Source organism: Lampris incognitus, chromosome 10 (genome assembly GCF_029633865.1).
Source record: "Lampris incognitus isolate fLamInc1 chromosome 10, fLamInc1.hap2, whole genome shotgun sequence".
NCBI lineage: Eukaryota > Metazoa > Chordata > Actinopteri > Lampriformes > Lampridae > Lampris > Lampris incognitus.
In genome coordinates, this window is record NC_079220.1 from 19,443,644 (window position 1) to 19,459,260 (window position 15,617).

General features: G+C 41.5%; 1 protein-coding gene across 1 annotated transcript; it reads right to left on the reverse strand.

Moving 5' to 3' along the window:
- Positions 1-25: 25 nt before the first annotated feature.
- On the reverse strand, positions 26-5,280 carry rpl23 (ribosomal protein L23). The gene is made up of 5 exons (XM_056287370.1): positions 5,215-5,280; positions 3,267-3,350; positions 2,078-2,206; positions 738-851; positions 26-156 (listed from the first exon to the last, which is right to left on the reverse strand). The coding sequence occupies exons 1-5, from the start codon at positions 5,225-5,227 to the stop codon at positions 74-76; spliced, it is 423 nt and encodes a 140-aa protein (XP_056143345.1). The 5' UTR covers positions 5,228-5,280; the 3' UTR covers positions 26-73.
- Positions 5,281-15,617: the final 10,337 nt, after the last annotated feature.

Here is a 15,617-nt window from a genome sequence, read left to right on the forward strand (position 1 = left end):
CTCTCTCAAGAAGAACAAAAATGTCTTGGCTTTACAACTTATTTTTATTGAAAACAGAGGCGCAGGGTTCAGCTCAGGCTATGCTTCCAGCATTTGAGGCAATCCTGGGCCACAGATCGGCACACTCTTTGGCCACCGGGCCTGTGATGGCTGAACCTGGAGATACAGAGAGGAGAAAGCACCTTCACTTTTCAAACGTCACTTGCTTTAGTCACAAAAGCTTGAAAATAAAAATTTGAGCATTGCATGCACTGTAGGATGTACTGCAAAGACTGGCATCAAACATGCAGAGGCTGCCTGCCGCTTTTATGCACCCAGCCAACAGCAGGCAGTAATGAGGTCAATTTCAGCTGACAGCCACAGAGCTGTTCCTTCACGCTATATGGCTGCTTTTATAAGATTAGGGTTGTTTCATCACTGATTGAGATTAGTCAGCCACAGAGGTTAACTGCCATCTCACCCACAGGGATGGACTTGCTATTCCCTTCTACGACAACTCACCCAGCCACTGACCAGACAAAGCAAGTGCTTTTTGAAGGGGGAATCTAAATCAAGCCAACAGATTTATAAGTATCAAACGAAAACGAACAAATTAAGTCGGGGATGAAAAAACGTCCTACGACATTCCAACTGCATTCTATGTTTTTGGTTAGCTAATTGCGACAAGACCAGTGACATTATGTGGGAGAACCTGGAAATGGGCACCATTAAGTGTTCTACAAACTAAAGTAACCCACCTTTCATTTCTCCTTTATTGTTTACTATGACCCCTGCGTTGTCTTCAAAATAGAGAAACACACCATCTTTTCGCCGATACGACTTCCGCTGCCGTATCACCACTGCAGGATGCACTGCAGATTGAAGGGGTATGAAGTGAATAAAGGCCAAACTCATGCCATTGGGAATTGGTGGAAAGTGTATATATTTCATTGTCAAAGAAACATACATATCCCTCAACAGTTGTATAGTTTGCTTGTAATAGCTGCATTTTCTCAAGTATTAAAAAACAAACACCTCAGGAAACAAAGGACAGAATTCTTTCCACAATATATTCACACCAGAATAGACTGAATGTGATATATGTGACGTGTAAATGTTTCTCCAACAGCATTTAAACATTCTCCACAATTAAAATTGTTGTTGCAATTATCCATTGTGAAAATGAGAACTGTCAAATACCAAACACATTTTTCATACACTATATTCCATATAAAAACCAGTTTAAAGATTTGCTTGAATTGACGAGCAAAACACAATCCAGTACTACCTTCACAGCTCAGACAGTAGATCCAATTATGCACACATTATAACCAGTAGGGAAAAAAAAGTCTATGCATCTTGGAATGTTAAAACATAATACATGCATCAAAGGGGAAGCAAATGTCAGATGAACATAAAAATAATTCTAAATGTGAAATTGTCACTCTCATTCAGGAATAAGAGATGGGTGGGACAAATGTGGAAGAAAGGTCATTAAAAGAATTTTGAGGAGAATTTAGTGAGTAGGCAGATAACTGTCAACTAACATTTAGGTTCCACCTCCGTCATGCAGCCTATTGCCCTAACAACAGCATGTGAATCGCTAATTGAGTGGATCACATTTAATCTAGTTGGCTGAAGTGGATGTAAACAACAATGCTGTGATGCTGGATGGATCTGACGTCTCAAATTTGCTTGGCCACAAAGGGGGTTCACAATGCAGCCTTTCCAGTGTAAAAACAGTTCGGCAAGGAGCCAAACTTTTAGGCTTTTATATTGGAATATAAAGTACAGCGATTATATCACTAAACCCAATGACTACATTGAAAGTCTGTCCTGTGGTTTAATCTTTAAAGTTATGAACAGAAAATCATGTACATTTGCTGGATGCTTATATCCAAAATGGTATTTATGGGCCTATTTCTAGCACAATTATTTTGTAAAGATGTTAACATGCGGTAGCATCTGGAAAAAAAAATTTTTTTTTTGTTTTTTAACCTAGCACTGTCTTATAACTGGGTATAACTGGGGGGGGGGGGGGGGGCTGATTCAAGTCACAACCGAATGTGTTCTGTGATTTATGGTCCAGTGCACTCACCCTTTTTCCTGAGCTCGGGTTTGCCTTTCTTCACTGTGGCCATGACCATGTCACCTACTCCTGCAGCAGGCAGACGGTTCAGACGACCCTTGATGCCCTTAACAGAGATGATGTACAGGTTCTTGGCACCTGGGGAGCAGAGGAAGCAGGAGATAGTGTGAAAGTGGGGATAAATAATAGAGATATGTAGGAAGGGAAACTGAATCAATGGATTAAAAAGACGGAAGACAAAACAAAGACTGAAAAGGAAATTGATAAAGTGGGCATGGGAGAAGACATTATAAGTTGAATCAATTTGAAGCAGACTTTTTTTTTACCGCAAGGCTACCAAGTATAAAGCCAGGGGAGATTAAGTATTCCAAGTCAATGTCTCACTGATGAAATGTATTAGAGACATTATCAGTGGAACCTTGTTTTTCCAATACTGATAACATTAAAAACTACATCACTTTCTATCTCAAGTAAAACACTGAGCTGTGAGCAAGCATCGGTGATTTTTTCCTTGTTAAAAACCAAATTTCTCATTTGAAAGGCTTCCAGAGCTGATAGCCTTTTCTGTGCCTTTTTTTAATGCCATTTAGCTGCTTTTAGAAGATTAGGGTTGTTTCATCACTGATTGAGATAAGTCAGTCACAAAGGTTCACTGCCATCTCACCCACAGGGATGGACTTGCTATTCCCTTCTACGACAACTCACCCAGCCACTGACCAGACAAAGCAAGTGCTTTTTGAAGGGGGGTCAAGCACCAAAAATTAAGAGATACATCGAAATATTGGCCATCTTTCAGCACTGACCACTATGAACTCATGTCTACTGGCCAACAGAATGCCATAATTTTTGGCTGATTATTAAGAACATTTCCACCCAATTACTGTTAATTGTAATCTTATTACTTTTGCTCTCCCTATGTCCAATGTCACTCTCTGGCATGGTGTATGAAATGACTACCTGATGAAATTAGCCTAACACTGGTAAAAATGCCAGCAGTATGGACCTATTAAATGTTCTCCAACAAATCAGTTTGTAAAAGCTCTGCTGAAATCTAGAGGTAACATCACACTAAAATTACCACTTCTCAACACAACACACTTCCCATTTCAACGACGACCCCACTGGTGGCCATAGTCTTGAAAAGGTGAACAGGAATTTTGAGTTATGTTTGTGCGTAATGTTAACAATTACAAGTTACCTGTGTTGTCGGCGCAGTTAATGACCGCACCCACTGGGAGACCCAGTGAGATGCGAAACTTCGCTCCAGATGACCCACCACGTCCTGGTTAGGAGGGAGATACACATCCATCAGGAATGCAAACACAATAGGACTCAAGTAGTTGCCAATATTCTAATGGTATATAGTAGTTAACTTAAAAGTAAATCTACCCTTAAATGTGCAAAACTAGTTCAAAAGCCTAATTCTAGTAACAGAACAGAGCAAAGATTTTAGTTCATCTCATTTAATCATCTTTATCAGTTACTTTGATAATGATGACAGAAAACGAGTACTGATGACAAATGTTTCAGGTAGGCCTACATCAATTCCACTCAGCCTTTCTCTCCCATAAGTGAGTAGGGAGAGAAAGGCTTAGTGGAAAATGGGCACAGTAAGATGGGATGTTTAAATGTTTAACTGGGGGGATAGGCAAATTCTTACCTATACCCAGCTAACTCTACTAAATCAAGTTTATATGCCAGATTATGGCAGATCAAGTTCTCATGAACGTGACAAGACGCTTAGCTCAACTACCTTTTCACTGCATCTTTAACAAGATAAAGTTAGTTCCCCCCGCAATTTCTTTTGCTGATTCGCTGACAAACGGAAAATTACTGCCTTCAGTCTTAACTACAACAATATGTAAAACACGTAATAACTTCACATGGCGTTGAATATTGCAATTTAGTTAAAACAATCGAAGATAGTAACCCTAACAGACAAAGAATATGACCTAGCATAAACGTGTCAATTATCCCACATCTTTTATAAGATTAGGGTTGTTTCATCACTGATTGAGATTAGTCAGCCACAGAGGTTAACTGCCATCTCACCCACAGGGATGGACTTGCTATTCCCTTCTACGACAACTCACCCAGCCACTGACCAGACAAAGCAAGTGCTTTTTGAAGGGGGAATCTAAATCAAGCCAACGGATTTAAAAGAATCAAACGAAAACGAACAAATTAAGTTGGGGACGAAAAAACGTCCTACAACAACATTCCAACTGCATTCTATGTTTTTGGTTAGCTAATTGCGACAAGACCAGTGACATGATGTGGGAGAACCTTGAAATGGGCACCATTAAGTGTTCTACAAACTACCCTACTAAACAAGTACCATATCAAGATACAGTATGAGGCAGATGGCCAATGCTTCAAACCAGTACCGGCATCGACAGATAGCTAGCCTACGACATGTACACTAGCCGGACAAAAACACTTGTTACCTTAAGCCCAATGAAAGACTATGGCAAAACTCACTGCCGTGTCGTCAAATATAGGAACAACTTTTATTAACGTTATTATTAGTCGTGCAATTGGACAGGCCTTCCGCGTTTTGGCCTATGCCATTATAAGATAATCAGTAACACGTATTTCAACCATTCTGGCTATCACGCTACACAACATAGCATTGAGATGTAACTGCTGGTTTAAAGTAAATGAAATTCTCCGCAAGATTACCGTGAACATCACGGAGAACAGCCCGCGTCGTTGGTCTTCACCATTAAACTCAATCGAGTCTACCGAAGTTCACCCGTTTCAACTAGCGATAGCTTCAACTAGCATAGCTTCAACTAGCGATAGCGATACTGTGGTAATTCTTGACATTCTCATCAGTTATTATAGAGTGGCACGCTTATAATGCAATAAAAACGCGGCAAAACAGCACAAAATTAATTACTACTCGTTATATCGGCTACCAACTGGAAGTAATGTCAACCTAGCTAAATAGCGTTAACAGCAAACATGGCTTCCGCGACAGAGTCCAATATTAATAAGAAACGATAAACAGCAAACAAACTTTAAACAATATATACGCAGAAATGTTATCTACTGAATCAAGTGACACACAGTCATGTTTTTTAACTGCAGTACAGGGGACAGATGAATGGATGAATTCGGATTTTGGAAGGCAACTCGCATACCTCTCTTGGACATTGCTGCAAAGGGGAAAGAGAGAGACGGGAAAAAGAATTGTGGGATATAAAGTTAAACAGAAGTACATCCGGGTCCTGTCGCCAACCCGCTCCGTATGCTTACACTGCCCTCTATGGGTGGATATCCGTCTATAAAGACCCAATTTGAAACGTTGACATTTATGCTACATCCCATTACATTACATGACATTACATTACAGTCATTTAGCCGACGCTTTTATCCTTAGCGACTTACAATAAGTGCACAATTTAACGTAGGAAATCAGGAGAACTACTAGGCATCATCCCAAATTGGGTTTTTTTTGCCAAAAGCACGTTTGTTCTCTTTCCAAAACATCTTTTTGTCTTGCATGCAGAAATCAATAGGATGTGAATTTATAGGCTGTATAGCCCATTAAAGTTTTTTTTAGATATTAGATGGTACATTATCTATAGATAGAAACATCTGCATTGCAAGAAAAAGAATTGTGCGAATTTGGTTATATTTAGATTATCCTTACTCAAGGTCATGGGGATGCTGGAGCCTGTCCCAGCAGTCATTGGGCGGCAGGCGGGGAGACACCCTGGACAGGCCGCCAGGCCATCACAGGGCCTCACTGCTTGTACAATTAATATTAATTAATGCATTACACACGAGCAGTGAGGGTTTAGGTTAGGGACATGATGAAAATTAAACCAAACATGGGGGTTTGTTCTCTGAAGGGAATAAAGACCATCATGTGTTATTTGGTTTCATGGTATAGGGGTTTGGTCACACTGCCCCGGGTCCTTTAAGGTTTTGTGTGTGTGTGTGTGTGTAAGCAGGGTTTGGCTCAGCACCACCACATAGCACGGGGAAAGGAAAAAAAAAACATCTTCCATCAACACTTAATTTATTCATACACTTTTAATTTTCCTTTATTGCTGGCTATTCAAACAAATACCGATTTACAATTTTAAGGGTTTAAAAGGACGTGCGTCATCACTCTCATGGTCAGTGGCGAGCTGACGGTTGTATCCACCGAAGATGCACCCTAGAGAAAATGTCCGGTCAGTGTATCTGGTTACCTTTAACATGAAAAGTCTCACCATATGAAAATATTGTCACTTGTTCTTCAGGGAAAATTGATACCATTATTTGAAATTAACCTATCATGTGTAGTAGTGTGTAATATTCTCAGTTATTCAGGTAGAATAGAATACGGTCACTCGACTAGTTGAGAAGGTGGTCGGTACATAATTTGCCTCACTGCTAACATGTCATTTCGTGAAAGTGTATTTTCACAATTTCTGAAGAAGTTTTTTTGGGTTCTTTTTTCTGCTGTGTGATTTTTTTTTCTGTTTTGCCCCAGATTTCAATACTACTTTTACACCGATTAGCCAAACCATGTGAAATGACTGAAGCTAGCCTGTCTGGACTGATCCAGCAGAAGAGTTACTGGAGATCAAATTGCTGAAACACTTTATGCTGGCTATGATAGACAGGTATCAAAACACACAGTGCATCACAGCTTGCTGCGTATGGGGCTGCGTAGCTGTATATCAGTCAGAGTGCCCATGGTGACCCCTGTCCACCACCAAAAGCTCCTACAATGGGCACGTGATCATCAGAACTGGATCATGTAATAGTGGAAGAAGGTAACCTGGTCTGATAAGTCATGTTTACTTTTTTCATCATGTGGATGGCGGGGTGCATGTGTGTCATTTACCTGGTGAAGGGATGGTACCAGGATGCACTATGGGAAGAAGGCAAGCTGGCCAAGGCAGTGTGACGCTCTGAGCAATGTTCTGCTGGGAAACCTTGGGTCCTGGCAATCATTTGGATTATACGTTGACATGTACCACCTACCTAAACATTGTCGCAGACCAGGTACACCCCTTCATGGCAACGGTATTCCCTGATGGCAGTGGCTTCTTTCAGCAGGATAATGTGCCCTGCCATACTGCAAAAAATTATCAGAAATGGTTCGAGGAACATGACAAAAAATTCAAAGTGTTGCCTTGGCCTCAAAATTCCCCAGATCTCAATCCGATCGAGGATCTGTGGGATGTGCTGGAAAAACAATTCCAATCCATGGAAGCCCCACCTCACAACTAACAGGACTTAAATGATCTGTTGCCAATGTTTTGGTGCCAGACACCAGAGGACACCTTCAGAGGTTTTGTGGAGTCCATGCCTCGATGGATCATAGCTGTTTTTTGTGGCACAAGGGAGACCTACACAATATTAGGCAGGTGGTTTTAATGTTTTGGCTGATCTGAGTATATGTCCCCTCCATCTAAGATGAGACCAAGTCCAGACCAAGTGTTTGAGGGGCAGGTCTGAGTCAAGTTCAAGACTGTAAGGCTGCAAGTGTAATTCACAAAATAGTACAAGTCTAACTAAACTCTTACTGTAACTGTATTATTCTAACATTTTATGAAACTCAAAATTTCAAGACACTGTTGTATTTATTTTGGTTTTTTAACTTTCCAGTTTCCAATTTTCGAATGTATCAGAGACATGAATTAATAATAATAATGATGAAAGGGATTCGATTGCACTTCATTGATCTCCTCAGGTCAAGTTTGATGTTCGGATCAAAATAATAATAATAATTTTAAAAAAGCAAATTAGTCTTGTACTCGAGCGGTCTTGAAAAATTCTTTAAAATCGACCGTCAAATCTTAGTCATCATACTGTGATGTCAGAGACGAGACTGATGGCTTCAAAATGCAGACTTAAGACCACAAAGTTAGAATATAAAAAATGGAGTCCAATACATATTGGGATATTCAGGGTAGGGGGGGTCTCAAATTGAAAATAAGTAATTATAAATGAAAATGCATGGCAGCATAAGGCTGCAATACTAATTAGCAACAAAATGCATTATTTGCAATTCAGAAAAACACGACTGAGGACATAAAAATGGACCTGAAACTTTACCGGGGATGTGTCCCCATGGACCTCACTTGTGGAGTTGGAGTGTCTTACGATTTTTTTTTTTTTATAACTTTGTTTATTGAATTTTCCGCATAATCAACATTTACAAAATAATTGTCCTCGTAAGTTGTACAGCATGAACACAAAACACATCCAACAATACACTAACACACCAGAATACAATGAGGAATAAAAACACACCCTCAAAGGAGAAAAAAAAATCAAATCAAATCAAAACAAATTAACTAAAATAATTAAAAAAAATAAAAAATAAATAAAAATAACTAAATAAATACAAGTACACATATTCCAATGCACTTGTCCGCAGGCCAGCCAACCCAGCACAGTCCCTCACAGACATCATGTACACATACACCCTACCTCCTTCATCACCGGAGCTTGCCACGCCCCCACCTCCATCCAACAAGGACATCAATAATAGGAAAAAATATGCATATATATATACACACACATCACTCTGGAATAACAGGGAAATGAAGTCGCTTAACATAAGAAAAGAAGGGGGTCCACATTGCCCAGAATTTGTTTAGGGACCCTTTGAGGGTGTGCCTAATTTTTTCCAGCTTTATACAATTTAAAACAGACTTAATCCAAAGAGCATGAGAAGGGGGTGCAGAGGATTTCCAACTAAGCAAAACCAATCGTCTCGCCAACAGGGTAACAAAGGCAATAAAATCCTTATTAATATTGGTCAGTTGCAATGTGGGCGAGGGCACCCCAAATAGCGCAATAAAAGGGTCTGGCTTGATCTGTGTGTCACATACTTCTGAAAGTGTGCTAAAAATATCTTTCCAAAAACCATCAAGAGATGAGCAACACCAAAACATGTGCACATGGTTAGCAGGAGACTGGTTACACCTCACACAGTTAGGATTTATGTCTTTGTAAATTTTCGCTAGTCTCGCTTTGGTCCAATGAGCCCTATGAATGATTTTGCATTGAATGAGACCATGTCGGGCGCAGACCGAAGAGGTATGTACCCTTCCGAGTGCCCTCTCCCACAGCCCATCAGATATTCCCTCCCCCAGTTCCTCCTCCCATGAGGATTTAATGTCATTAAGTGAGGCAATTCTTAAAGAACAAATTTGTCTATAAATTATTGACAAGGTACCTTTCAGAGTGGGAAGCGGGGTAAGAAAGGTGTCAAACTGTGTTTCACCAGGAAGGGTGGGGAAATGAGGATCCAAATTGCGGACGTAACTCCGGATCTGTAAAAATCTAAAAAAATGATGCCTGGGAAGACCAAATTTAACTGCTAGTTGCTCAAACGTACTAAATGTATTGTCAATGTAGAGATCTTTAAACCTTTTTATACCAAGACTAGACCATATTGAGAAAGCACTATCAACCATAGATGGGGCAAAAGCAGGGTTCGAGGCCATCGGAGCAGAAAGAGAGGTTGTCTGAAACCCAAAATGGCGTCTAAATTGATTCCAGATCCTCAATGTTGTTTTGACACACACATTCTTGGTGAAAGAGGAATAAGGGCCTGTAATGGAGGAGTGAGCGAGGGAAGACAATGATGCCGGTACAGACGAAGCAGCTTCCATCTTTAACCAAATTGGGGACGGGGACATCTCTCCACCTCGCAACCAGAACTGAATGACCCTAAGATTAGCCGCCCAATAATAAAATCTAAAATCTGGTAGCGCCATACCTCCGTCTGACTTGGGTCTCTGCAAGAGCTGTTTTCGTATCCTAGGAGTCTTCTTATCCCATATGAAAGGTAGAATTAGGCCGTCTATTTTTTTGAAAAATGTGTTGGGAAGAAAAATCGGTAGGCACTGAAAGAGATATAAAAATTTAGGGAGTGTGTTCATTTTAACAGAATTAATTCTCGCTACTAAAGAGAGGTGCATCACTGACCAGCGTTCAAAATCATCCTTAGTGCGGGTTAAAAGCGAGGAAAAGTTGGCCCGAAAAAGGTTTTCAAATCGACTCGTGACCTGTACACCAAGATAAGTGAAACAACTATGAGCAACTTTGAATGGCAAGGTATGTAATGGGAATTTTTCCGCAGTCACATTAAGCGGCATCAATTCGCTTTTACTGAGATTCAGTTTATACCCTGATAAATGACCAAAGGATGTAATAGTAGCAAGGGCAGCAGGAACAGAAACAGAAAGATTAGATGTGTATAGCAATAAGTCATCTGCATATAAAGACACCTTGTGCTCATGTCCGTATCTAACTATACCTTTGATAAGAGGGTTGGAACGAAGTGCTATTGCAAGGGGTTCTATGGTGAGAGCAAACAATAAAGGGCTTAGAGGGCAACCCTGGCGTGTTGACCGTTGCAGAGGGAAACAGCCTGACTGAGTGTTATTAGTCCTGACAGAGGCTTGGGGGGGACGCATACAGAAGTCTTACCCAAGTAGTGAATTTTGAACCAAAGCCGAATTTATTTAGTGTATAGAAAAGGTACTTCCACTCCACCCTGTCAAACGCCTTCTCCGCGTCCAGGGATATAATGGCCTCCGAGGTGTTGGTGTCAGAGGAATTGTACATGATATTAAATAGTCGCCTAAGATTGAAGAATGAATGTCTATTTCTAATAAATCCTGTTTGATCAGGAGAGATAATCGATGGGAGAACTGTTTCCAGGCGTGTTGCCAGAAGTTTGGCTAAAATCTTATAGTCAACATTTAACAGGCTAATTGGACGATATGATGCACATTCAAGAGGGTCTTTATTATTTTTAAGAATTAAACAGATAGTCGCTTGAGTGAGAGTCTGTGGAAGAATACCATTAACAAATGCTTCATTATACATTTCAATTAGAATAGGGGCTATTTTGGGGAGAAGCTTTTTATAAAACTCTGTCGAGTAACCGTCAGGCCCTGGGCTTCTCCCGGATTGAAGGGATTTGACAGCTCTAGACAGTTCTTCAACAGTGATTGGTTGTTCTAATTCTTTAACCAAATCCTGGTTGACTAAAGGTACATCAAGGGAGTGGAAGAAGTCATCAAATTCTGATAAATCAGCATCACCTTCAGAAGTATATAGAGACTGGTAGAAACTTCTGAACTCATCATTTATCTCCCTAGGGTCTAATGATATTCCGGATGATGTATGAATTTTGGGAATTTGATGTGATGATGAAACTTGACGCAACTTGTGTGCTAATAACTTACTGGCTTTGTCTCCCTGTTCATAGTAGGTGCTCCTAGACTTGACAAGCAGCTCAGTAACTTGATCTGTTAGCAAAGTGTCAAATTCTGCTTGCAAAGTTAAGCGCTCCTTATAAATATCTGGAGATGGTGAAACGGAATATGCGTTATCTAATTGGGCAATGCGGCGTGTTAGCATGGACAATTTATCTTTTTTAAGTTTGTTCTCATATGTGGTGTAGGAAATAATTTCACCTCTAAGATAAGCTTTCAAAGTTTCCCATAGGGTAGACGCAGAGATACCTGGGGTTCTATTTGTATCCATAAAAAAGTCAATTTGGGCCGAAGCAAAGTTAATAAAATTTTCGCTACTGAGTAATTGAGTGTTAAGCCGCCAAGGCGGTCTCTGATTATTAGCTGTTTGAAAGACTACTCCCATAGTGACAGGGGCATGGTCCGAAACCACAATTGGATTATATAAGCACGAAGATATGGAATGGAGAAGTCTATCATCTACAAGGAAGTAGTCTATGCGCGTAAAAGTGTGGTGTACCGAAGAGAAAAAAGAGTATGCCCTCCCAGATGGATTAAATGTTCTCCAAGGGTCTGAAACAGCGAAATCAGACATAAAGGTACGGACAACCCCAGCTGAGGTTGATAAAGTAGTAGATTTAGTGGAGGATCGATCCAAATGTGGGTCCAACCAGCAGTTAAAGTCACCGCCTATGATCAGCATATGGGAGGACATATCAGGGAGTGTGGAGAAAACCGATTTGAAAAAATCCCCATTGTCCCAATTAGGACCATAAACATTAACAAGAACCACCTTCGTATCGAATAACCTACCACTGACAATTACATATCTACCATTGGGATCAGCTATCACATTAGAACATGTAAAAGGTACTGATTTGTGAAGTAAGATAGCCACCCCTCTTGACCTACTCTGAAATGAGGAATGGAACACCTGACCCACCCATCTGCACCTAAGTATTGAGTGTTGTGGTACCTTGAGATGAGTTTCTTGGAGGAAGATAATGTGAGCTTTCAACTGATGGAGGTGGTGGAGAACCTTACTGCGTTTAACTGGGTTGTTAATGCCCCTACAATTCCAAGTGAGAAAATTAAAACCATTCCCTCCAGCAGGATGAGCTACATCAGGCTGAGTCATGTCTTAAGAGAGAGAGTACATGTTAAGGACAAGGCATAATGCAAATTAAATATTTTGGCTGACCTCAATAGTGCAAATTCAAAAAACAAAAACAAGTGACAAAACACAAGAAAACAAAACACAAATACAGAAGGAAAAAAACCCTCCCACAAAATCCCTCTTGCCGAAGCATCTCCCCAACTGAGATGCAAGCAAACCCCTAAATACAAAAAACCTTTAGAGCAACGCATACCAACTTAGCTAGCTTACTCTTAGCTACCTGAGATTTGTGACCATTGAACTAGAATAAAGCAAATGTGCATAAGTCGGTCTCCAATAACATTAGGACCCGAGGAAAACTAACTCAGTTAAGAGAGGTACAAAATCTATAAAGTGGCAAAATTGAACTTCAACCATGTAAACAACCAAATACTGGCAGTGCAGGCAGCTCAGATCAAAACAAAATGAAATGAGAATGACACAAATAGTAGGCAGTAATGTAAGTGGAATAAAATATATCTCCACATTATATCACCTTAATGTGAGTAGTCCGCTGTATACTCATCAACATGTATTGAAAATAAAAATAAAGGCCCACTACATTCAAGTGTCAACAATGAGCACTGCAAGGCTAGCTTCACTCTCCAACATGTACTGAAAATAAAAAAACAGCTGCGTTCAAATGTCAACAATGAGCACTGCAAGACCAACTTCACTAGCTAATCTGCCTACCAGCCAGCCCGCTAACTAGCCTGCTAACCAGACCAGCCAACTGATATTTTGAGCTACAGACCCGGCGGTGGCATGACAGCTTTTTTCACCCTGTTTTTGATGAAATCGGCCGCAACAGCCGGGTCCTCAAACCTGTGTGTGGAGCTGTCCGGCAGGGTCAGTCTCAGAACCGCAGGGTAGATGAGACCATATTTCACGCCGGGACAGGCGCGCAGCTGGCGCTTAACATCTCCGAAGCTAGCCCGCTTCTTGGCCACAGCCGTGGTGTAGTCCGGAAATATCGAGACTCTTCTGCCCTTGTAGAGGAGAGGAGACGCATCTCCAAATCTCTTCAGCATGTCGTTCCGGACGTGAAAGAAATGCACCCTGATGACAAATGGTCGCGGAGGTTCACCCTCCCGGGGTCGGCTCCGCAGGGTGCGATGGGCCCGGTCTAGCAGCGGCTTCTCATCCAGGCCGAGCAGCTCCTGAAGCAGCCCGGCTACGAATTCTGTCGGTCGCGGGCCCTCCACTCCCTCCGGTATTCCCAGAAGACGGATGTTGTTCCTCCGCATTCTACCTTCCAGGTCCTCGCATCTGTTGTCCAGGTATGTCACCCTAGTTGTTAGTGAGCCGACGTTCGCCTCTAGCTCGGTAATCCGAGTGCTGTGATCTGTAGCACTGCGCTCCAGCTCTGATAAAACGACTCCATGTGCGTCGAGTTTATTCTGGATCCTCTCGATAGATCTTTTAAGCTCGTCTTTGACCAGTATCATCTCTGATCTGAGAGTGGTAGCTGAAGTGTCAATCTTACCGAAAATATCGGTTTTGAGGGAGCCCATCATGGATTGTAGCATTTCCGCGGTCAGTACTGTCATGCTGTCAGCACTAGCTGTAGCACCCGATGTTGGGAGCGGATCAGATTCAGGAGAGGGCGCAGGCTTATTGCGGCCTGCTCTTGCAGACTCCGTTTTCGGTCGATTAGATGTCATTTCACCTTCAAAGTCCTCAAATATAGTGTGAATCGTTTAAAGGACTCTTTAGACGCTTGACCACCAAAGACATGCACGATTTAGCGAGATTAAATATATAAATTTGGTCACTAACTCAGGAGCAATAGAGAAACGTGTCCTACATCCTCGACGTCCCGGCCACGCCCCCCGTGTCTTACGATTTTGACAAATCACCTTAGCTCAGGCAAAAAAGTTCCTACCCAACAAATCATTAACAGACACCGAGAACTCAGAACTTACTCAGAGAACTGTTATTTTTATTCCATTTTTGTTGGATTAAAAAACAACGACAAATGATCCTTGCAGTGTGTTTTGTAAGCAACGAGGTGGAGCCAGTATATGGGTGGGTGTGTAATGGTGTGGCAGTATGTGGAGGCGATACAATGCCAAGTCTTCAGATATGGGGGCATTTTGCTGATGGCATGCCTCCGTCTCCTGTCTGTTCAGTAGTCCTCTTGTTAAGAAGAAACCTTGAGGAGTAGGAGCTACTGGGGTCCTTTATTGGAAAGCACCTCCAGACAAAGGAGGCACCCTCTTTATCGGTCTGTTAGGAAATATTTTGAATAATTCCTTCAAAATTCAGAAAAGGAATCCTTTCAACAATATAGACATATATTGTAGTATTTTAACAAAATACTGTAGGTTTTCATACTGGAAGCCCAAATACTTTTTAGTAGCAGCTATTTTTACTAGCAATATAGGGCTTATTTTTGAAAATAAATCTGAAATAAATCCATAAAATCACAGCAATTTGTAGCTCAGTGTCACTTTGTACACAAATTATCATGAATATTGTATCTGGTTTGACATTACCATTTTTCAACCTTTAAGTAAAACAATTACTGCGTGATATCTACTTGGAGAGGGCGGCACGGTGGCGCATGCGGTCGCCTCACAGCAAGAAGGTCCTGGGTTCGAGCCCCGGGGTAGTCCAACCTTGGGGGTTGTCCTGGATCATCCTCTGTGTGGAGTTTGCATGTTCTCTGCGTGGGTTTCCCCCAGGTGCTCTGGTTTCCTCCCAAAGTCCAAAGACAAGTAGGTCAGGTGAATCGGCCATACTAAATTGTCCCTGTGTGTGTGTGTGTGTGTGTGTGTTGGCCCTGTGTGATGGCCTGGTGGCCTGTCCAGGTGGCCTGTCCAGGGTGTCTCTCCGCCTGCCACCCAATGACTGCTGGGATAGGCTCCAGCATCCCCCCCGACCCTGAGAGCAGGATAAACGGTTTGGATAATGGATGGATGGGTCTACTTGGAGATACTGCATTTACTTACCAAACATGTAAAATATTTATATTTTCCATAGTACTTTTAGATTTTGTCCAGATGTTTGATAGGTTTCAAGCGTATAGCTTGTCTTAAGCAAAGTTAATCACAGTCTTAGGGTTAAGAAGTGTGTCCTGCAATGCAAATCAAAACTGTGGTTTGGTCTCCTGGTACCTTGGAATCAGTCATGAGGTCATAAGGAGGATTTAGGAGCAGACAGTTCT

What these genes read in the sequence shown, in the direction of transcription:
- rpl23 (XM_056287370.1), bottom strand. An exon ending in TAACTGCGCCGACAACACAG is followed by an intron (nt 2,207 to 3,266) that starts GTAACTTGTAAT and finishes TCTGCTCCCCAG; the next exon opens with GTGCCAAGAACCTGTACATC. An exon ending in CAATAAAGGAGAAATGAAAG is followed by an intron (nt 157 to 737) that starts GTGGGTTACTTT and finishes CTGTATCTCCAG; the next exon opens with GTTCAGCCATCACAGGCCCG.